Source organism: Bos grunniens, chromosome 17 (genome assembly GCF_055505025.1).
Source record: "Bos grunniens cultivar Pamir isolate PY7600 chromosome 17, Bosgru_T2T1.0, whole genome shotgun sequence".
Taxonomy (NCBI): Eukaryota; Metazoa; Chordata; class Mammalia; order Artiodactyla; family Bovidae; genus Bos; species Bos grunniens.
Genome location: NC_141181.1, coordinates 31,336,545 through 31,361,034, shown reverse-complemented (window position 1 = coordinate 31,361,034; position 24,490 = coordinate 31,336,545). Strand labels below are relative to the sequence as shown.

The 24,490-nt window shown below is 35.7% G+C and overlaps 1 protein-coding gene across 23 annotated transcripts in view; it reads right to left on the bottom strand.

Moving 5' to 3' along the window:
- LOC147355172 (uncharacterized) overlaps window positions 1-24,490 on the bottom strand; it is an 814,003-nt gene that overhangs the window by 483,863 nt on the left and 305,650 nt on the right. For 3 of the 23 annotated variants that reach the window (XR_015144329.1, XR_015144316.1, XR_015144335.1), the window contains one exon: window positions 7,753-8,795. The exons of 16 other annotated variants lie outside the window; for them this stretch is intronic. Coding sequence is in view for 1 of the 7 variants with exons in the window: in XM_086346823.1 (XP_086202949.1) it covers window positions 14,843-14,861; window positions 17,271-17,322 (71 nt within the window). In the remaining 6 variants the exon portion in view is untranslated. Of the gene's footprint in view, window positions 1-7,752; window positions 8,796-10,364; window positions 10,443-14,814; window positions 14,862-17,270; window positions 17,323-24,490 lie in introns of those variants that run through there. 4 more of the 23 variants (XR_015144315.1, XR_015144336.1, XR_015144332.1 and 1 more) reach the window with 2 other exon arrangements.

Genomic DNA, 24,490 nt, shown 5'->3' with positions numbered 1-24,490 from the left:
AGTTTTTAAAAAGAAGAGAAAAAAATGAACTTCTCAATGAATTCTGATTTAATTTGCATATATAGTCATCCCTCTGTATCTAAGGGAAATTGGTTCTAGGAACCCCTGCAGATACCAAAATCCATGGATGCTCAAGTCCCTTATATAAAATGGTATAGTATTTCCATATAACCCATGCACATCTTCCCTTAAACCTTAAATCAACTCTACAGCTCCCCAGGTGATGATAGGGGTAAAACACCTACTTGCTAATGCAGGAGATTAAGAGATGCAAATTTGATCCCTGGGTCAGGAAGATCCCCCGGAGAATGTATGGCAACCCACTCCAGTATTCTTGCTTGGAGAATTCTGTGGACAGAGGAGCCTGATGGGCTATGGTCCACAAGGTCACAAAGAGTCAGACACGACTGAAGTGACTTATAATATGTAATACAATGTAAATGCTATGGAAATAGTTATAAATACAATGTAAATGCCATGTAAACACAAATTCAAGTTTTGCTTTTTGGAATTTTCTGGATTTTTAAAAAGATTTTTTGATCCAATATTGGCTAAAACCACTGATGGGAAACCTGCAGATACAGAAGGCCAATTGTACACTGTTTGAACATTCTGATTAAATTAGTAGACAAGTAAATAGCAAGAAAATTCTAGGGAAAAAAAAAAAACCCGGCATTTTTCTTGACAAACAGTCTCCCTTCTCATCTTGGGTCAATTCAGTCAATATGGCCTCACTAGCTATGCACATAGATATGTGTACAATCTTGATTTTTCTGTCACAGAATTGAGGAATGTAAAGCACAAAAACAGCATTAAATTGTCTAGCTATATTTGGTAACCACAGATTTGATGACAAAGATTTTGGCTGCTTGTCCAAATCATTCTGAAATTCCAAGCATGTAAGACTTTTCCCTGGTAATTTAATCATAATATCTTTGGAGAAATTTCGAGTTACTTCACAGTAACTGAAAATTTTCATGCAGATAAAATTCTTAAGAAAACTTTAAGAAATTAACTTGTGGATAGGAATGGAATGTGTTTTGCAGGACTGCAGATGAAAAAACAAAATCTAAGAACTGATAGGTATTATATTTTATTTTATGTTATATGCTTTCCCTTCCAAGGTCATATTTATATGGATCATAAAATAGAATTATAGAATTTTTAACAGAGCCAAATTTAAATTAACAAAATAATCTGAATTATTATTCTAATAATAATCATTACTAGATTACCTCTAGTAATCATCATTAATATCTGTGTGCAAAAATAAGCACTTTTCTGCCATATAACTAGGTGCTAGAAGGACCAAAAGAGAAAGTTTAGATGTATAACTGAAGATTAAATATTCCAGGGATTTAACCAGAGTTGATATAAAATAACTGTGTGTGCATTTAAGTTTCAAAATTAATGTGTGTAAAAATATTTTACTATTGTGTGTTTATCCTAACCAATGATTTTTAGCCCTTTAGTCAGAAAAATACATTTAAAGAAATTTTTATATGAGAGTGAAATATATTTTTTTAATGACAAGCTGGAATCACAGAAAACTAATCAAAATGATCACATGGATTATATCTGTGTCTAACTCAATGAAACTATGAGCCAGGCCGTGTAGGGCCACCCAAGAAAAATGGGTCATGATGGAGACATCTAACAAAACATGGTCCACTGAAGAAGGGAATGGCAAAACACTTCAGTATTCTTGTCTTGAGAACACAGTGAACAGTATGAAAAGGCAAAAAGACAGACACTGAAAGATGAACTCCTCAGGTCAGTAGGTGCCCAATATACTACTGGAAATCAGTGGAGAAATAACTCCAGAAAGAATGAAGAGAGGGGAGCCAAAGCAGTTGTGGATGTGACTGGTGATGGATGTAAAGTCCAATACTGTAAAGAACAATATTGCATTGGAACCTGGAATGTTAGGCCCATGAATCAAGATAAATTAGAAGTGGTCAAACAGGAAATGGCAAGAGTGATAATTGATATTTTAGGAATCAGTGAACTAAAATGGACTGGAAGGGGAAAATTTAATTCAGATGACCATTATATCTACTACATGGGCAAGAATCCCTTAGAAGAAATGGAGTAGCCATCATAGTCAACAAAAGAGTCCAAAATGCAGTACTTGGATGCAATCTCAAAAACAACAGAATGATCTTTATTTGTTTCCAAGGAAAGCCATTCAATATCAGAGTAATCCAAGTCTATGTCTCAAACAGTAAGGCTGAAGAAGCTGAAGTTGAACAGTTATATGAAGACCTACTATAACTTCTAGAACTAACACCCAAAAAAGATGTATTTTTTCATTATAGGGGACTGGAATGCAAAAGTGGGAAGTCAAGAGATACCTGGAGTAACAGGCAAATTTGGCCTTGGAGTACAAAATGAAGCAGGGCAAAGGCTAATAACAGAGTTTTGCCAAGAGAATGCACTGGTCACAGCAAACACCCTCTTCCAACAACACAAGAAAAGACGCTACACATGGACATCACCAGATGGTCAATATCAAATTCAGATTGATTATATTCTTTGCAGCCAAAGATGGAGAAGCTCTATACAGTCAGCAAAAACAAGAACGGGAGCTGACGGTGGCCCAGATCATGAACTCCTTGTTTCCAAATTCAGACTTAAATTGAAGAAAGTAGGGAAAACCACTAGACCATTCAGATATAACCTAAATCAAATCCCTTATGATTATACAGTGGAAGTGAGAAATAGATTTAAGGGCCTAGATCTGATAGATAGAGTGCCTGATGAACTATGGAATGAGGTTCGTGACACTGTACAGGAGACAGGGATAAAGACCAGCCAAACGAAAAACAAATGCAAAAAGGCAAAATGGTTGTCTAAGGAGGCCTTACAAATTGCTGAGAAAAGAAGAGAAGCTAAAGGCAAAGGGAAAGGAATGACGCACCTATTTGAAAGCAGAGTTCCAAAGAATAGCAAGGAGAGATGAGAAAGCCTTCCCCAGTGATCAATGCAATGAAATAGAGGAAAACAATAGAATAGGAAAGACAATAGGAAAGGAAAACAGTAGAAAGGAAATATAGATCTCTTCAAGAAAATTAGAGATACAAAGGGAACATTTCATGCAAAAATGGGCACAATAAAGGACAGAAAGGGAATGGATCTAACAGAAGCAGAAGATATTAAGAAGATGTGGAAGAATACACAGAAGAACTATACAAAAAAGATCTTAATGACTCAGATAACCACAATGGTGTGATTACTCACCTAGAGCCAGACATCCTGGAATGCAAAGTCAAATGGGCCTTAAGAAGCATCACTACAAATAAAGCTAATGGAGGTGATGGACTTCCAGTATAGCCATTTCAAATTCTAAAAATTGATGCTATGAAAGTACTGCACTCAATATGCCAGCAAATTTGGAAAACTCAGCAGTGGCCACAGGACTGAAAAAGGTCAGTTTTAATTCTAATCCCAAAGGAAAGCAATGCCAAGAATGTTCAAACTACTGCACAATTGCACTTATCTCACATGCTAGCAATGTAACACTCAAAATTATCCAAGCAAGGCTTGAACAGTATGTGAACCATGAACTTCCAGATGTTCAATCAGGATTTAGAAAAAGCGGAGGAACCAGATCAAACTGCCAACATCTGCTGAATCATCAAAAAAGCTAGAGAACTCCAGAAAGATACCTACTTCTGCTTTACTGATTATGCCAAAGCCTTTGACTATGTAGAAAATTGCAGAAAACTGGAAAATTCTTCATGAGATGGGAATACCAGACTACCTGACCCACCTCCTGAGAAATCTGTATGCAGGGTAAGAAGCAACAGTTGGAACTGGATATGGAAAAACAGACTGGTTCCAACTTGGGAAAGGAGTACGTCAAAGCTGTATATTGTCACCCTGCTTATTTAACTTATATGCAGAGTACATCATGTGAAATGCCTGGCTGGGTGAAGCACAAGTTGGAATCAAGACTGCCAGCAGAAATACCAATAACCTCAGATACTCAGATGACACCACACTTATGGCAGAAAATGAAGAAGAACAAAAAAGTCTCTTGATGAAATTGAAAGAGGAGAGTGAAAAACTCAATTTAACTCAAACATTTAACTTAATGTTGAGTTAAAACTCAACATTCAAAAAACGAAGATCATGGCATCTGGTCCCATCATGGCATCCTATTCATGGCAAATAGATGGGGAAACAATGGAAATAGTGATAGACTTTATTTTATTGGGCTCCAAAATCACTGCAGATGGTGATTGCAGCCATGAAATTTAAAGACACTTGCTCCTTGGAAGAAAAGCTTTGACCAACCTAGACAGCATATTAAAAAGCAGAGACATTATTTTGCTGACAAAAGTCCATCTAGTCAAAGCTATGGTTTTTCTAGTAGTCATGTATGGATGTGAGAGTTGGACTATAAAGAAAGCTGAATGCCAAAGAATCGATGATTTCGAACTGCGGTGTTGGAGAAGACTCTTGAGAGTCCCTTGGACAGCAAGGAGATCCAACCAGTCCATCCTAAAGGAAATCAGTTCTGAATATTCACTGGAAGGACTGATGCTAATGCTGAAACTCCAATGCTGTCTGCCTGATATGAAGAACTGTCTCCTTGGAAAAGATCATGATGCTGGGAAAGCACGTGAAGGGGATGACAGAGAATGAGATAGTGGGATGGCATCATTGACTTGGTGGACATGAGTTTGAGCAAACTCTGGGAGTTGGTGATGGACAGGGAAGCCTGGTTGCTACAGTCCATGGGGACTTTTGAAACCTCTGCAAGTCTACTCTGGGGCTCCATGAACAACTATCACTCTGATATGGACCCTGGGCTAGCCAACAGATATTTAATAAGTCAATATTAGGTATTTAGAAATAAGTGAATTGCTCATATCTGGAATATTTGAGATCAGGCATTGGTAAAATCATTGTAAAAAGAAGCTAAATCTGGAATTAATAAGCAATATAATCATAATTTAAACATTTAATTTTAATTTGAAACACAGAAGTGGTATATGGTAGGGAAAAAAGGCCTTCTTGAAGAATTGATCTACAGTTTGCAGTTACTTATAAAATTATCCTTTTTATTACTACAGTTATATGCAAAAGGTACCATCTACTCTTGCCATTTTAAAGAGAAACTAGAATTTGTAAAAGTATATGCAAATCAAACTGAATGCAAAAGTTTTCTAGTATTATATAATACCCTCCCCCAATAATCATAAGTTTTCAGGTACACTGTTTTATTGCAGCTAACCTTGATTTAACATTTCAAACCATTCCACTTAGTTCTCATATAAATAATTGTTAGTTTTCATATTTCACTGGCTTATACAATATTCAACTAATATAACAGAAGCAACTATTAATAGTACAAAGAATCATGAAAAGACAATACTGACTTATACTCAGCACACAGTTAATGTGGTATGAACAGAAATACAGAGGTTTCAGTGTGCTATTGGGTCAGATAGTATGTTACAGAGAAAATGCAGAGTTTCAGTTAATCCAGCAGTTGGTTAAGGGTAATTTAACCTAATTTCTATTGCACTTACCAAAGTCATCAGTTTAGGTAACAATTTGGAAAGGGGTTAAATTGATCAGATCTCCAAAGGCCAAACGATACATTTTTAAACCCCTGGATTGAAGTATTATTTTTCGAGTTCTGAATTGAAGAAGAGGGAGTGAAATATAGTAAGGAAAAAAAAAAAAAAACCAGTATAGAAAATGGGAAAAAAAAAAAAAAAAACCTGAAATTCCATCTCCATCCTTCCTAGCCTTAGGAATAATAAAGTAAAAATAATTATTTATCTCATAAAGTTCATGTGAAAATATAAAGATATATAGAAGTACTTTTTAATATTCCAAATATTGTTCATATGCATTTCAAAATTATTATTATGCTATTTTTATCTGTTGCTTAAGTTTTGTAGATTATAGTAAATTACTGGTTTAAAATACTTGTTATTTCAACAAAGCAAACAAACAATTTGAAATATGGCACTCTATACCATAATTACTTCATAATAGAGCAAAATTTTGAAACCAACACCAAGAATATATTTAACACAAACATAGCCAGAATTATTTCAATGAACTCTGTTATTACAATCAAATACAACAAATAAGCAAAACCCACTATGCCACTCACCTATATAAGGTCTGACTTTTGCTTATTTAGGATTTACATTTGGATTAACCATTCTGTATTTCAGTCATAACATTTACATTATTTATTTGCCAATACTGAATTTATGTTCATTCACCAGAAGAACGAACATTCATTTCTACCACATCATATACATTGGTAAACTCTAAAGCACAAAATTCAAGTTAACAGTGCTTCCATTGTAAGTCTTTTATCACATATTTGTACATCAGATTTCAAAAACCAAGGACTCATGTTGAAATTGGCTAATAACCAAAGCACTCACTGTCAAATTAACTGTTCCCATCTGAGGTGATAAATGGAGAGTTCATAACTGTAAACCATGGCATATGAAAAATAGCTCCCTGACATCTGTTCTTAACATCTGGCTTTTTAATCGATGTGCCAAAGCAAATGGGATATGCAATTCTACTTTGCCCCTCAAAATTAGCCTTTGTGATCATTTACGTCTGAACTATATGCCCATATAGCTCTACGAATGAAAGAGCTCAGTGTTATATTAATAAATTCCAAGCATTCAGGTCCAGTGGGTTTTACACCCATCCTTTATTCAACAATAACTCACTACCAGCAACATCATGAGATAGTATTAATACAAGTCCTCTTCCTCAGGAAAAACAAAACAAAGGCCACACTCTTTCTACTCCCTATCCCCAGCTCCTCAGGAGAAACACTGTCTCATTAATTTAAAAAAATAAGGAAAGAAAAAATCATGCATGCACACACATATAGATCCTCAAAGAGTTCTTTATAGGAAGATATCTTTAAACCAGTTATGTATTTGTTTCCACAAACACTAAGACATAACTTTTCCATAAGGTTTTTCAAACTCAATATAAAATAGACATAAAATAGAAATGTATATCAGTTGGCTCTACTACAGTATTTGCTACAAACACCAACAACAAAATAATATACAGACATATGAAAATAAAACAAGCTAGAGAAAGTGCTGACAAAGATTATACTTGTGCCTGATGTGTGTGCCAGGAAAATATTCAGTGAGTATGGAGACAATCCTTAAAGAATACAACACAACACTTGGCTTATATGGTTCATTAGTCATATGACTAATTCATCCAAAAATAATTTATGGATTCATTGAATCCATAATGAATGAATCAAAGTGTCCCAAGTTTGCCTAGTGATGTCTGTATCCTCAGGAAATTGAACACTCAAATCATAAAGTCTACCTCTTAACTTTATCAGCATGACTGAATGGTCAAAGTGGTTCATACTTTGCAGTCTTTACTAATCCTGCTTTAGCAAGACTGGTGTAAGTTAAATGAAACTATTTATTAGGGCTTCCCTGGTGGCTCAGAATGTAAAGAATCGACCCGCAGTGTGGGAGACCTGGGTTGGATCCCTGGGTTGGGAAGATCCCCTGGAGGAGGGCATGGCAACCCACTCTAATATTCTTGCCTGGAGAATCCCCATGGACAGAGGAGCCTGGTGGGCTACAGTCCATGGGGTCACAAAGAGTCTGACAGACTGAGCAACTAAGCACAGCACAGCACATATATTTATTAAGAACTTGAAGGGCATCCACCTTGTCAGGTCCCATGTAAGCACCTATGAATGCAATGAACGAATCTGCAGGGTACTTGGTCTCATAGGGGTCCGTAAACTAACAATTGCCTGCAGTGTAACTTAAAGTAAAAGGAAGTATCCTGTCCTAAATGAAGGACTACCTAACTCGCACTAGCAGAGAAGGGAAGACTTCTTAAATGAACTGATTTCTAAGATGAAAATGGAAAAATATATATTTTTTAAATTAGGCAAGAAATAACATGGTACATGTCCTAGGTGGAGGGAACCATGTGCATGAAGGCACAGGGATCAAAGAGACAATAGCTAGTAAGAAAGAAAGAAAGAAAGGTAGAGACATAGCATGAAAATCAGGAGTTCAAATGACATGAAACTAAGCTAGAAAAAGATGTATAAGATAGATAAGACCCTGTCCACAAAATTAAGAATTTTGGACCTTATATAAAGAGAAAATGAAAGATTTTTAGCAGGAAACTCACAAGATTTGTTGTTTTGAATGATCTTTATGGCTAAAGTATAGCAAGGGGATTGGAGAGAGAGAAAAAAACAAAAATGAGATATTGATCTCTGAGAATTATAATACTTCAATAACACTTTTATTACTGAATACATGTGATACCAATCTCTCCCCTGGAATGAAATTAAATTCAGACAGCTCCATTACATCAATCAGTTTTGTGTACTTCACCATTTAGAGGACAAAAAAAATGTGTTAGTATACAGAAAAGTACTATGTAAAGTTCATATTTGTAACTCTCATTTTTCCTTCTTAGGAGGTTCTATGAGTAACTCATCTCTAGACTTTTGTATCAGTTAAAAGGCAATGGCACCCCACTCCAGTACTCTTGCCTGGAAAATCCCTTGGACAGAGGAGCCTGGTGGGCTGCAGTCCATGGGATCGCTAGGAGTCGGACATGACTGAGCGACTTCACTTTGACTTTTCACTTTCATGCATTGGAGGAGGAAATGGCAATCCACTCCAGTGTTCTTGCCTGGAGAATCCCATGGACAGAGGAGCCTGGTGGGCTGTTGTCTATGGGGTCGCACAGAGTCGGACACGACTGAAGTGACTTAGCAGCAGCAGCAGTTATCGCTGATGAAAAAACCAATCCAAAATTATTACAGCTCACAAATCACAATACTGGGAACAGAGTGATTTAGGTTGGGGTCTCACTCTTGCTTCTGGAGTGTCTGTAATCTGCCTATGGGTTTTTTGGGGTTCAGATAGGCATATCTTCTTGTGGCAATAGCAAAAGCACAAGAAAGAGTAAGCCTAATCAAAAGAGCATGCTTTGAAACTCTGCTTGCATCATATATGTTAACATGGCATTTTATAAAGCAAATAATATGGTTGAACCCAGAATCAAGGATTAACAACAAATGTTAGGTCAAAGTAGAAAGACTCTGGTGTACAGAAAATATTCAGTACATTTTTTAATGTTTTTAGAAAACTTTTTTGTACTTATTCATGGTAAATATAAGCTGATAAACATATAAATGTCCAAATCACTGCTTTTGTTTAAATCAGTGCAAAGCAATGCTATTAATTATTTTTTCTATCAATTCCTTTTTTAAAATATTACCACCCACTTCATAGAATCATTGTGAGTATTAAACAAGAAAGTGTCTAAAATATTTAACATAGAGCTTGGCATGCGATCAACAATAGTAGAGTGCTACTCAATATGACTTGGGTCCTTGATATTCATAAGGTAGACTGTTAGAAACTCAGAGATAAAAGTATTCCACCCAATGTAAAATGAATTACCTCTCATTATGGTTTTCTCCTTCCTGCATAGAGCAACACAGAAATATACACAATGAAGTATAGAGAAAATAAAATTTTAATTACTTTTTAACTACCTTATTGATTACTCTTAACAGCCATATATGCTATTACTTTGACTATAAGAATAATAGAGATTTATGAATATATACTTTTTAATTGAAAGCAATATAATAGCAATTAAAATTTTTTATTAGTTATTTAGTTACTTTACTGTTAGAAGAGAAAAATAAGAAGAGTACCAAAAACTATAAGTGAAGAAAGAAGGAATGACTATAAATAATACAGTGGATATGAAGAAAAATATTTTGTACCTTTGTTAGCACTTAATAGAAAGAAAATCATATCATATTATAACTTTGAAACATTACTTACAAAGTTAAATTCTCTAACATTAGTAATTGATCTCTAAACCCATGAATATAATTTGATAGGCATCTTCTCCAAACTAAACTTTTGCCGGGAATTTTGTATTTTGATGAAGGCTTAATCTGGAATGAAGACCAAGCAATAAGAAGTCCTTCACTGATAACTTTTTTTGTGTGTGTGAAGTAAATTAGCACCACAATAAAAAGTGTAAATTTTATATAAATTCCTTATTAAAATAATATAGCACAAATAATGTATAACCCAGAAGAAATAAAGTATCACCACCAAAATAAAAAAAATTACAAAGGAGTACTTTCAAAGAAATAGAATCGTAAGCAACTGAATGCTTCTCCAATAGGCTCTCATGCATGAGTAGTATACCTACATCAAGGTATGATGTCATTGAAAGCCAACCAATAGGCTTATGTGAAATAACTGGGTTTTGTTAACAGACTAATACATTTTGGACACAATTTTAATAGTATATTCGTACTATTTCATACCTACCCTAAGTAGTGTTATTTCCTTTATATTCCTTCAGTTCAATGCTCATCTCAAAAAGGCTAGATATCCACCAAAGCTATTCTGAAACAAAGGAAAGTACTGTTTCTCAAAGTCCAAATCATTTCATAAATTATAAGTTTTAGCCTAATTAATGTGCATTTTATCTTTAATCTAGTTGCATTTTGTTCTTCTTGATACTTAATACTAAAATTCTAAATTTAATTCTAATGGTTTATCAGAACTTTCATCTCTAATTCTCACTCATTTTTATGTCAACTCTTTACATAATTAGCCACATAAGTAAGTAGGCTCTCTAGACAAGACAATGAAACCACATCTTCTAAATAACTGGCTGGAAGATATCACATGAAAGATATTCTAAAACAGTCCATCATTAACTGATGTACAAGAGTGTGAGCCCGATATACTTAGGCAAAGTTTACTTAATAATGCATAGGTGCTATGGAAACAATCCGTAAATGACTTGATTAGTTTTGAGGGAGCACATTATTAAACACTCACACTGATACTCCCAGATGGTGTGACTCAGTCTCTGGCTTGGACCAAGAACAGCTGGTCACATAACCAGCGAGAAGCTGGCTTTAGAAGGCCTCAGCCTGCCTTGGCTGCAGGGATTTGGAAGTGGCCAGCTTTCTATGCCAAAATGTCTCAGGCTTCTATCTATTTTTAGCAGAATGTGTGAACATTAGTGCCTCAGCCTGTCCCTCCTGCTCCAGGCATCACACTTTTAACAAGGTGTTTCCCTGGGTGTTGTTCAACAGGCACTTTCATACACTAATTGAAGGAATGAAAGTCAAATCAATGGTTTGGAAAGCAATTTGGCAATTTTTATTAACAACCTCATACATTTTCTTTTTTTCCTCATACATTTTCTTATACTTTGACCCAAGTATATTAACTTGTAGGAGTCTATCGGGGCAATACACAGATACACACACACACACACACACACAAAAAAAAACATATGTAAAGATTTGCTCACAACAATGCTTGTCAAAAACACTAAGAAACAAGTGATCTCAAAATATATATCTCAAAGAAAAGATTAAAATTAATCAAGTATATTCATGTAATGGCATACCATACAGCCATAGCAAATGAACAATTATAAAACTCAAGGAAAAGTATATATTTTAAAGGCAAAATAAAAAGAACTATCTTCACTACTTAAAACAAAAAAACATGCTGTACAAAAATTACTTTAAATATTATAAAAGGTATGTCTAGGCTATGGCAATAGGTTTGATGTTTTATTTTTTTATGATTTCCTGTTTTTACAATGATATATAAACAGTGACACAAGTGACCAGAGGTCATTCTTATCAGACTAATAATACTAATAACTATTACTCTAATCTAATAAGACTAGTGTTTAGTATAATAAAATTAATATTTTATTAGTTTAATTAGTCTAATAAGGCTAATGTTTTACTAAATTTTCTCCCAATTCCTGTCATCAGAAGTAGGGGGAAGAGAAGGCTACATCATCATTCACTGGTCTATTTTGCCCACAGATGGTCCATCTGAATGTGAAGAGGTGAGCTTCATTGGATTACAGGCCCATAGGGCTTCCCTGGTGTTTCCAATGGTAAAGAATCTGCCTTCAGTGCAGGAGACCAAGGTTCGATCCCTGGGTCAGGAAGATCCCCTGGATAAGAAAATGGCTACCCACTCCAGTATTCTTGTCTGGAGAATTCCAAGGACAGAAGAGCTTGGTAGGCTATATGGCATCACTAAAAACAGGATATGATTGAGCAACTAACACTTTCATTTTTTTTCAAGGCTAATATGTGGTATGAGGAAGTGAATTATTTTAGCATATCTGTTGTATCTCACTCAGAGTAAAAAATTACAGTGGCAGTTGGGACTGAATTGCTCTTACAGTCAGCACTGACAGAGCAGGACAAGTTGTTGCTATTTTTCCTCTAGTACCATGATACTTGCATAAACTATCTTGATTTCTGCCCTCTTTCCAAGGAGTTATAATTATAGAAATAACTTCCCTCGGGTAATCATGTACTAACATTATAAACAAATAAAAAACAAGCCCTAAAATATTTAGCAAATTCTTACTCATCCAGAAAGGACCTCACATGACAGATTTTCTGAAAGTTTCAACACGGTCTGGAATGTATAGGGCTGTTTTGTGGTCTGCAGCTTGGATTCTGTGCCCTGATTTTTCTATTCTTCTTGGTTGATTCTAGTAGTAGAATGTCTATACTACATATAACACCCATCCAGTTGGCCTCTTCCCAATACAAAGATTCCTTTAGGCCCTGACTTATATCCTTTCAAAAGGACATTTACATTTGGAAATGGTTTCTTCTTTACTTCAGATAGGCTACACACACACAAACATATATATATATATACACACACACAAACATATATATACACACACACACACACACAAACATATATATACACACACACACACACACACACACAAACATACACACACACACACACACACAGGCTTCCCAGGTGGCGCTAGTGGTAAAGAACCCACTTACAATGCAGGAACCATAGGTACCTCAGGTTTGATTCCTGGGTTGGGAATATCCTCCAGGGCATAGCAACCCACTCCAGTATTCTTGCCTGGAGAATCCCATGGACAGAGGAGCTTGGTGGGCTACAGTCCATGGGGTTTCAGAGTCAGACATGACTAAAGTGATTTGGCATAATAATAATAATTTTATATATATATATATTATATTTGAAGGTTCTGAATGTCTTTCTTTTAAAGAACATTTTAAAACTTCACTATACAAAATAACAAGCTGATTGATTTTCCTCTATGCAAAATTTAATAGAATCAATTAAAAATGCACTTAAAGTCTGGTATAAGCAAACACTGAACGAACATTTGTTGTATCTTAACTCTCTTTGTTCTGTGACTATCACATGCACTCTCTATTCCAGCCATCTTGCACATGTATGTTCTTCTTCACAGTGAGAACTGGATGAAAGGGTATGGGTGAATGAGTGTAAATCCATTACAATTATTGGAAAAACAACTAAAGACACATGGCCAACTGATGCTGGGTCAATAAAATCTTCTCCATATGCGCAGGGCATCCCACTTTTAAGTTAATTCTTTTTTTCTTTAGCAAAGATACAAGTCATACTCATTTAAGGACTCACATTTATTAAATTACTATGGAAACTTTGGTATAATACATTTAAACACAAATATCCAACAGTTAGAGATTCAAAGGCAAACTTTTATAATTACATTAAAGGTGTAGAAGGATAATATTGCCATTCAGAAAGTTCTGAGAGTGACTTTTTAAATGTAAAGTAAATTTAAAATTACATTTGACTTTAACAGAGAAGAAGGTTCTATTCCATATAAAAATTCACCATAAAATACATAAAAAATAGTCATTGTAAATTTCCAAGTTCTGGTAAATCCATGTAACTAGAAATACCATTAAAGGGCATCATAGAAATGAATGAATGACTGATACTCTTTTTTGGACTGTATAAAACTTTAGCATTTCAAAGCATGTTTGATCTCATATACCAGTAAACTTAACAAGACCTTGAAACTTCAAAGATTAAATTTACAGGGCAAAAAAACCCAAACATGAAATAGAAGGAAAAAATGAAATATATTTCAAGGCTGAAAACAGTCATGGATTTTTGTTTTGGGGAAGAATAAACTACATAATATAACAGATGTTACATTTCAAAATAAGATAATATTGATTCTGCTTGAGCAAATGTCTGAAGTCCCAAGTAGCAAATAATTTTTTGAATGTCCAAACTATCAAAAATATAAATAAAGGAGCCCAGAGTAATTAGCTTAAGTCCCTGCTCAATTTTCTTTTAAATCATATAATTGTGGCTATGTACTTATTTGCATATTTATAATCAAGTTGAGGGTTAAAAACTCTTGAGACCAATTTCTGTATTTTTAGATTCAACTTAAAACATCCAAGATCTTAGATACAATATAAACTATGTATTATATACTAATCAGTGTTGTTATTTCATTACTTAGTATTACAAATAACATTTGCAGTGGTCTACAATAATGAGTTTTAGAGTTGAGACATTAATAATGCTGTTTAATGATGGATGTACTGATTTTAAAAAGAGACAGATTTCATGATATCAATAAAAGGATTAGATGCCTTAAGGAAAACAAAGAGAAAAGTAAGCAGGTATGGTAAAAATTAGATTTGTATTTTCCTAGATAGCCAATAAGATGCCGCCAAAAATAATTTCTACTTAATACTTATCACTATCAAAATTTATCCTATGTATCTGTTATTTCTCTTTTTTTCCTATTCTCTCCTTTCACACAAATATATATGGATTGGCCAAAAAGCCCATTTAGATTTTTCTGGAAGATGGTATAGAAAATACTAGATGAACTTTTTGGCCAATCCAATATTTCACACAAGCGTCACAGGGTATAAAAATGTTTTTCTTTTCATGATGTTTGTTTATTTTTAACTATATCCTGTGAACCTAAAAACAGAACAAGGAATACAATGGATATCAGTGATTACTCCCAAAATTGCAAACATAGTCAAGAATTTTAAAAATATACATATACATTATACATAAATGTTGACATATAGAATATTTGTATTCTTATTTTAACAGTAATAGACACTACAATGCTGTTGGTGTAATTTCACAAGAATTTCCATAAATAAAAATAGGCAAACTGAAGACAACTTTGCAACACCAGGATATTTATAGAATATTTACAAGTCTTCCAAAGAAAATAAAACTAGCAAGACTTGGCAATACCAATATTAACAGTGAGAAAACACAGTTCTATCTAGAGGAAAAATGAAAATGCACTATATACTCAGGAAATAAAACATATTTTATTTGAATTTTTCAATTTCTATACTTTAACTTTTTAAATTAAACCAACAATGCAACAATACAGTAAAGAAAAATTACTAGAAAAGAAAAAAAAATTATTCACAACCCAGTCACCCTAATACAACTTCAATGTCTCAATATTCCAAACTATTGTCATTCAATTCCATCCCATTCTCTTTTCAATTTTCATATAAATACTAATTTCAAAAAGTAGTATCTGTTTTCACAGAGGAAAAAATGAGGGATTTTTACTTCTATGTGAATTATTTTTTAAAGTTAATTATAATTTTACATATATATAAATGTTACTCAATTCTACTATTCTAATATTTAAATTGTTTCTATTCTATTATTCTACTCTGAGATTACACATATTTTTGGTCTACTTCTGGTTTTTCATCCACTATAGTAAGTTAGAAGGTTTATGATGGCATTGTTCCATATTCCTATGGTTGTTTTCCCTGACACTGTGTTCTTAATCTGGACTAACTTTCTAACTAATATTAGACAACTAGTGACCACAGTAGCAATTACCCTGAAGTCTTCCTTTTCCCTCCAATTCTTGTATCCCATGTCCATTTGTCTTAAGACAGTTTAACTTTGAATTTGTCTCTCCTTCTCACTTTGGATTGACTCTCTGGTATTTCACATGGCTTGAAAAACCCTTGAGTTTGCAGTTTGAGAAAGCTAGGAAGTAACTACTCATTTCCACTCTACATTGTCTCATACCTCAGTTGGGTTCACTCTAATAGCTGGTGGCTAGGACAGCTAGGGTGGAGAAGGCAATGGCACCCCACTCCAGTACTCTTGCCTGGAAAATCCCATGGACGTGGAGCCTGGTAGGCTCCAGTCCATGGGGTCGCTAAGAGTCGGACACGACTGAGCGACTTCCCTTTCACTTTTCACTTTCATGCATTGGAGAAGGAAATAGCAACCCACTCCAGTGTTCTTAACTGGAGAATCCCAGAGACGGGGCAGCCTGGTGGGCTGCCGTCTATGGGGTTGCACACAGTCGGACACGACTGAAGCGACTTAGCAGCAGCAGGACAGCTAGGGACTGGCCAAGCATTAACTTTTCTTTATGTCATCTTAGGGCCACTGTATATGCTCCCTCAATATGGTCTCTCCATCATGATGTCCTAAGGGTAGCCAAATGCCTTATATGTCATCTAGAGTTCTAAGAGCTAGTATCTTAAAAGGCCTGAAAGAAAGCTGCAAAGGCTTCAATGACTTCACTTACGAAATTCCAGAAGGTCATTTCTTTTTTAGCTTATTGATTATATTTCACCACTGCCATCCCAAATTCAAGGGAAGGGAAATTAGAAACAACTACATAGGGCTTCTCCTGTGGTCCAGTGGTTAGGAGTCCACCCCAAAATGCAGGGCACATTGGTTTCATCCCTGGCCTGGAAGGATCCCACATACCTCTGGGCAAGCAAGCCTGTGCACCACAACTAAAGAGCCTGTAATCTAGAGCTCACGACCTGAAACTACCAGAGCCCATGTGTCCTACAGCCTGTGCTCTAGGACAAGAGAAGCCACTACAAAGAGAAGTGCTTCCACCACAACTAGAGAGTAACCCCCACTGGCTGCACCTGGAGAAAGCCTTCGTGTAGCAATGAAGACCAAGCACAGTCAAAAACAAAAGAAAAAAAGAAGTTTGCAACAACCAATCCATATCCCCTCCCATTAAAACAAACAAACAAACAAAACAAACAAACAAAAAAAACTGGAATTAGTAGCAAAGAATTTGAAACTCTTTAATCTTCCACAGTTATAGACTCTGGTTTCTTTTATTGAGCATTCCATCCAAAATATTCCTAATTTACCCAGTGGATCCATGTTCTATCTATTATAGTACTTAAAAAAATATAATGTCATTTATTTTTATTATATAATCTTCAATATACAATAAAGGACAGAAATGGTATGGACCTAACAGAAGCAGAAGATATTTAGAACAGGTGGTAAGAATACACAGAAGAGCTAAACAAAAAAGATCTTAATGACCCAGATAACCATGATGGCATGATCACTCACCTAGAGCCAGACATCCTGGAGTGCAAAGTCAACTGGGCCTTAAGAAGCATCACTACAAACAAAGCAAGTAGAGGTGATGGAATTCCAGTTGAGCTATTTCAAATCCCAAAAGATGGTGCTGTGAAAGTGATACATTCAATATGCCAGCAAATTTGGAAAACTCAGCAGTGGCCACAGGGCTGGAAAGGATCAGTTTTCATTCTAATCCCAAAGAAAAGCAATGCCCAAAAATGTTCAAACTACTGCACAACTGAACTCATCTCACATGCCAGTGAAGTAATGCTCAAAATTCTCCAAGTTAGACTTCAACAGTATGCAAACTGAGAACTTCCAGATGTTCAAGCTGGATTTAGATAAGAAAGAGGAACCAGACATCAAATTGACAACATCCACTGAATCATAGAAAAAGGAAGGGAATTCCAGAAAAACATCGACTTCTTCTTCATTGACTATGTTAAAGCCTTTGACTGTGTGGATCACAACAAACTGTGGAAAATTCTTCAAAAGATGGAAATATCAGACCACCTTACCTGCCTCCTGAGAAACCTGTATGCAGGTTGTGAAGCAACAGTTAGAACTGGACATAGAACAACAGACTGGTTCCAAACTGGGAAATGAGGATGTGAAGGCTGTATATTGTCACCCTGTTTATTTAATTTTACTCAGAGTACATCATGTGAAATCCCAGACTGGATGAAGCACAAGCTGGAATCAAGATTGCCCAGAGAAATATCAATAACCTCACATATGCAGATGACACCACACTTATGGAAGAAAGCAAAGCGAAAGTAAAGAGCCTTTTGATGCAGGTGAAAGAGTGAAAAGGCTGGTTTAAAACTCAAAATTCTAAAAACTAAGATCATGACAGCCTGTCCCATCACTTCATGGCAAATAGATGGGGAAACAATGGAAATAGTGACAGATTTTATTTTCTTGGGCTCGAAAACCACTGCAGATGGTGCCTGCAGCCATGAAATTAAAAGATGTTTGCTCCTTGGAAGAAAAGTTAAGACAAATTTAGACAGCACATTTAAAGCAGAGACATTACTTTGCTGACAAAGGTCCATCTAGTCAAAGCTATAGTTTTGCCAGTAGTCATGTATGGATGTGAGAATTGGACCATAAAGAAGGCTGAGCACCAAAGAGTTGATGCTTTTGAACTGTGGTGCTGGAGAAGACTCTTGAGAGTCCCTTGGAGTGCAAGGAGATCAAATCAGTCAATCCTAAAGAAAATCAGTCCTGAATGAAAGTTATTAAAAAGTACCTGCTTTAGACACAAAAATGACGATATTCCTCAAAATAAATGACATCATTAGTTTTGTGCCACTATAAAATGATTATGAAATTCCTTAACCCTCAAGCTCCTTCATAATCTGGACTCTCATGAGGTTTCCAGTCTCAATCTCCATCATATCTTGACTTCTATCCTTCTTTCATAATTTAGTGAGGCCAAACTAATCTCAGTTATCCACACTATGAGTTTCTCACCTCTATTCATGTTTAACATATGCCTTGCATTTGATATTTCTCCTTTGCCTGGTTAAATGGTATTCATCCTTTACCCTGAAACTCAAGCTCAAATATCTTTCTGTGAGGACTCTACCTAATTACTCAGCTAATCACTTCTACATTTTATTCCTACATCTCATTGATTATCATGCCTCTGCATTTTAGTTACTTAAGAACTGTCTTGGGATCATATTTCACTGCAGGTTTAACACCAAAAAATATTCACAGTAGGCCCAAAGGATGAACTGACTTGGCTGTGAAATCTGGCAGAGAAGCCAAACTAATTGAGCTCTGTGTCTAGCTCGGGTTAGCACTGGCTAAATTCCATGCTACACTTCCTTCCTAACAAGGCGTGTGGGTTGTGATGGGATGCTCCCAAAGTGTTGTAGTGTAAGGGGAGCTAAAGGCCTGACAGAAGGCTACATGGCTACTAGTACCTCAAAGACTGTTTTCATTAAAGGGAGTTCCACTCAAACTGAGAGCACATCATCAGAGAACCACTTGGGGCCCTAATTTGCTATGCTATACTATGCTAATTCACTTCAGTCGTGTCCGACTCTGTGCAACCCCATAGACGGCAGCCCAACAGGCTTCCCCGTCCCTGGGATTCTCCAGGCAAGAATACTGGAGTGGGTTGCCATTTCCTTCTCCAAAGCATGAAAGTGAAAAGTGGAAGTGAAGTCACTCAGTCGTGTTCGATCCTCAGCGACCCCATGGACTGCAGCCCTCCAGGCTCCTCCATGCATGGGATTTTCCAGGCAAGAGTACTGGAGTGGGGTGCCATTGCCTTCTCCGGGGACCCTAATTTAGGGAGTCATTATTCTATATCACCCACTTCCTGGCTTCCCACTTTACTGTGGTCTCAGCCAGTAGCAAATCCACAACCCTATCAACAGGTAGAACATTGTTTACTAATCTTCATCTAGATCTTCTATAAAACACTACTTACTCACTCACCTAGGCATTGTTCTCTATATAGGAAATGCCTCAGTGAATGAAATAAATAGATTTCCTGGTGAATAGGAAATTAAATTAAATTTCAATGGGAAAGATACCAAGCAAATAAAGCAAGTATAAGGAAATGTTTAGTGCTGTAAACAAAGCAGAACACAGCAAAACATAGAAAGTAAAGGGGAAGAAATATTTTAGAGTCATGGACAAGTACTCTTTGAAGAGATGACATTTGGAAGAGCAACCCAGCCAAAGGAAAGACCATTGAGGAAACAGCATTCTAGACAGAGGTAATGGTGAGCGACAAAGGACCCAAAAGAGGAATGAGCCTGATATATTTCATGTATATTGGTGTGATTGGATATTAGAAAGCAAAATGTACAGAAACGGATATAGTCAGTCCTTTCAGGGCATGGTTAGGAGGCTGATTTCAGAAAATGCAATAGGAGTCATTGTAGGGTTAAGGAAGATAGTGACATAATCTTATTTATGTTTTTAAAAGATCTCTTTGGCAGCCATATGAAGAATGGATCCTGAAGAATGGGTCATAGAAAAAGTAACAAAATAAACTAAATGTAGTAATTAGCATCATGAACATAAGTAAACACTCTAGCAGAACTCCCAACCCACTTCTAATAAATATAACTGAACTTGTGAGAAAATAATCAGCTAGAAATTTTGCTTGAGGCCCAACAAAGAATCCATTCAATTTTGAGTTGTCAAATTAGGATTTTACATCCTTAGGATTTCCTATTACCCTGAGATGCAGGGCTGTGCCAACATCCTTGGATTATGTTTGTAATGAACTCCACCTAGAGCAAGCCATCATTCCAGCCCACACATAACTAGACATTCATTGGTACTTCAATATCACCAGAATATTTCATTTCTACATTTAATTTATGACACAGAACTCTAGAGCTCCACACAAGTTCTTGTCTCTCAGTTTAGTAAATGCAAATTCTACCTGTATTTTTTTTTTTTTAGAAAAATATTTTCTCTTTCTATGGACATGGTACTACCTCAGGTTGCAGGTACAACAGATAAGATCCCCTTCTAAAAAATGTAAAATGACGATGAATATGAGCCTGATTAATGAACCAAGTTTCCTAAACTTATTGCATTCCACTTCCCTATATCCCCAGTCATACATCCAACCAACCATACTGCGGTTATATTTTGGTCTTATCTTTTAAGTTTGACAGAGTTTTGTTTCCCACCACGTAACCTAAGTTACCAAGCTATAATCATCAGTGACATTTTTTGCCGTTAGCAACATATTTTAAGTAAAAAAAAATGAATTTATTGGAAAAATATAGTCTCAGAGACATAATAGGAACCTGGAATATCAGCTTTGGGAAATTGACAGGAACCAAGAACTTCTGACAAAGTAGGGAAATAAAAAACATACATAGCAAAGCCATACAACAGGAAGAGGCTGGTTTAAATACAGATACTGCCACTGGTTAAAATATGACCTCTACCTGTCTCTATGTCCTTGTCTGGGCATCAAGTCTGAATATCTAAACCCATGATACCTGCTTACCCTGCATTTATGGGAAGACGATGAGGGCCTGGCTACTTTCTCCCCATATGAGAAGTGTGCTAATAGAAAGAAAGAAGAGGTATGATGAAAGGAGAGGCAGGCTAAAATATAACAAGCTCAATTATTAATTTATATGCTAGTTTATCCAAAAGATATTTATTGAACCATATGATGGGCAGCTTTCTAACTAGAGAGAACAACTCTGAAAAACAGAGTTATTGGAACAAGCGTAGATAAGAAAAGTCTGTAGGTAAATACTGTTTGACTTTGTAAGCCTGTAAGCCCAAGTAAAGAGTTTGAATGTTATTCTCAGTGCAATTGTGAGTTTTTAATGAGAGAGATAATATCAATTAATGTTTTTAAAGGCCATTCTAACTGCCAAGAAGAGAAAAGAACACAAGTAGACCAAGAGTAGAAGTTGGAAGACTATGATGGTTCTTGGCTGCAAGCGTTAGAAACATACTTTGACTAAATTACACAGGAAAGGAACTGTTTGGAAGAATGTCAAGTAACCCACAGAATCATCCAGAAGCCTGGAGGATTGGATACAAAAGCCAACAGGAATCAAGAAAGGGTGGATAACAGGAAGCACAGAAAAATGAAGATAAAAACATAATCTGGAGGGATGCCTTCCCAAATGTCACTGCCACTGATTATTCAGTGATGCATGTGCTAAATTCTCATAATCTCTGCTGGATTCTAGATGCCTCTCTGTTGTCATAAACATTTCTCCTATTCTTCCTGCCTCTGTGCATCATGTCTTCAGATTCAAACTCCTGAGTGCTATCAAAGGTCTAAACTGTGTCATATGTCCATACTCAAACTTACAAAGGATGTTACAAGACAAAGAAGGTCCTTTGTTTTCTGTAGTGAAAGCCAGAGGGGAGTGCCTCCAACCAATTCTCACACAACAGAATACTCTCTAAAACTAAGCAGAGATGTTAAGAAGCAGCATTTTCCTTGATAAATGTCCACAGAAGGACACAGAAGAAGGTATTGGTGTTTCAGTGCAGTGTGAAGCGGTCTTGGGCCTGGACTTGGAAGAGAATGTAATGGAGTGGTTGAGTGCAGGCTATGGAAAGAGATTGACAAAACTCTTCTCTGCCACTTACAACCTGTGTGATTTTGAGCAAGTCAGTTCTCTAGATTCTTTATTATTTCAAAGAAAATAATAACAGTGGCTACCAGGGGTTGTGAAAAAAAGAAAGTGAAAGTACAAGTCACTCAGTCATGTCCGACTCTTTGTGACCCCATGGTCCATACAGTCCATGGAATTCTCCAGGCCAGAATACTGGAGCAAGTAGCCTTTCCCTTCTCCAGGGGATCTTCCCAACCCAGGGATCGAACCCAGGTCTCCCATATTGCAGGCGGATTCTTTACCAGTTGAGCCACCAGGGAAGCCCACATAGATATTATTGGAGTTAGCACTTAGTAGTAAGAGTATTATAAGTTGTAGGTATCCTTTTTTAGGATGGTACCACCGAGTGAGTATGGAAAGATATAATGAGTGGAATGATATGTATCAGAAGGTTGATAGAAATATCTTGGGAACAAATCATGGATGATCTCTAAATTATGATTTGAGCAAGTGTGTGGATAGTAGTACATTTACTGACATAAGACAAGTCCCCATTCTACCAGTTTCCTTAGTTTGATCCACCACCCCCAGCATGCCCAGGAATTCGGGTAAAAACTCTCTTGGTTCTACCCAGCTGGAGGGATACTCTTAACACCTTACCCAACACTGAAGGCAGTTTCACACATACCCCAACATATATGGAAAACAAAATTACTGATTTTATATTTGTCATCTGGAATCTTCTTCCACCAAGTACCAGTGTTTCTACTAATGACTCATATGATATTGGCATTTCAGGATTTTCCAGAGAGGTCTATATTTAAATGACTACCTTCAAACTCTTTCCAAAATATAATAAGATTAACTGATAATTGATAGATATAATCTAATAGAGACCATCTCAAGGTTTGAATCTTTCTTACTTTTACCATGTTATGTTACATATTCATGGGTTAAATAAATTAGGGTATAGACATAGTTGGGAGATAATTCTACCTATTATGCCTTCCCAAAAGCAGTCATAAGTAAAATATAATTGGACAAATCAATCATTTCCCTAATAAGATTTCAGAATGCTCTTTTAGTCTCTGTACTAATAATAGAGTTTTCTATATGCAGGATATCATAATTCTGTGTACTTTATCCAATTCCTTCAATACCACATCTCTTCTTTGTTCAAATAGTTAATTAGGGAGAAATAAAATTCTCAAAACTAAATAGAAACTGTAAATTGAACAAGTGTATATAATGTAAGAGAACAATTAAAATTTACCAGAAGAAACTTTCTTAGATTTGTATTCTAAATAAATGTCATAAATATAGAAAAAAAGAACAATTTTCTTAAAAAACTAAGCCAGTAAAAGTTAAGAAAAATTAATATGTGATCAACAAAAATTTCTGATGGAAAGAGAATTATTTTTTAAATAAGATATATGGTCTAAAAAAGATTAAATATAAAATTTTAAAAATTTAGACTAGAAAAAACATGATTAAAATTTCAGGAGTTTCTCTCTTTCTCTCACCTTTGGCTTTTAACAGAAGACTTTCTTTTTTTTTTCTAAACAATGCATGTCTGCCAGATGAAAACAGGAAAAGCAATGTAAATAGCCCAAACTTTCCCAAGCTTCATGATAGAGAAGAGGGCTGATAAAAGTCACTGTAAAAATAAGACCAACAGAGAAAACCAAAGCTAAACAGGACTCCCTTTTATTTTCCCAAACTACATTTTCATTTCTGATTTAATATCTAATGAAAACTTGCATGGAACAAAATTCTGGCATCTGTTTATCGCATGAGGACATTTTGTGAAAAACCATATTCTTCCACTGAAATAGTGAAGGAAATATTGGGCTGTCATTAATCATATCAAAGCAGTATATTACTCCAAAACAGAAAAGAATGTTCTTATAAAGGCAATATTAGAGTAGATGCCAAGCTAAGGATAATATGCTTTGAAGTATAAAACCTGTAGCAAAGAACCTACATGACCTTGTTAGAGACAATTTCAAGTATGAAGCTGAAACTTGAATAAATTAAAAGTTTGTTTTGTGGATGTGTGTGTGTGTGTGTGTGTGTGTGTGGAGAGAGGGCATGAAGGGATGAAAAGTTCTAAGTAGTTATCTCAATTCATGCACT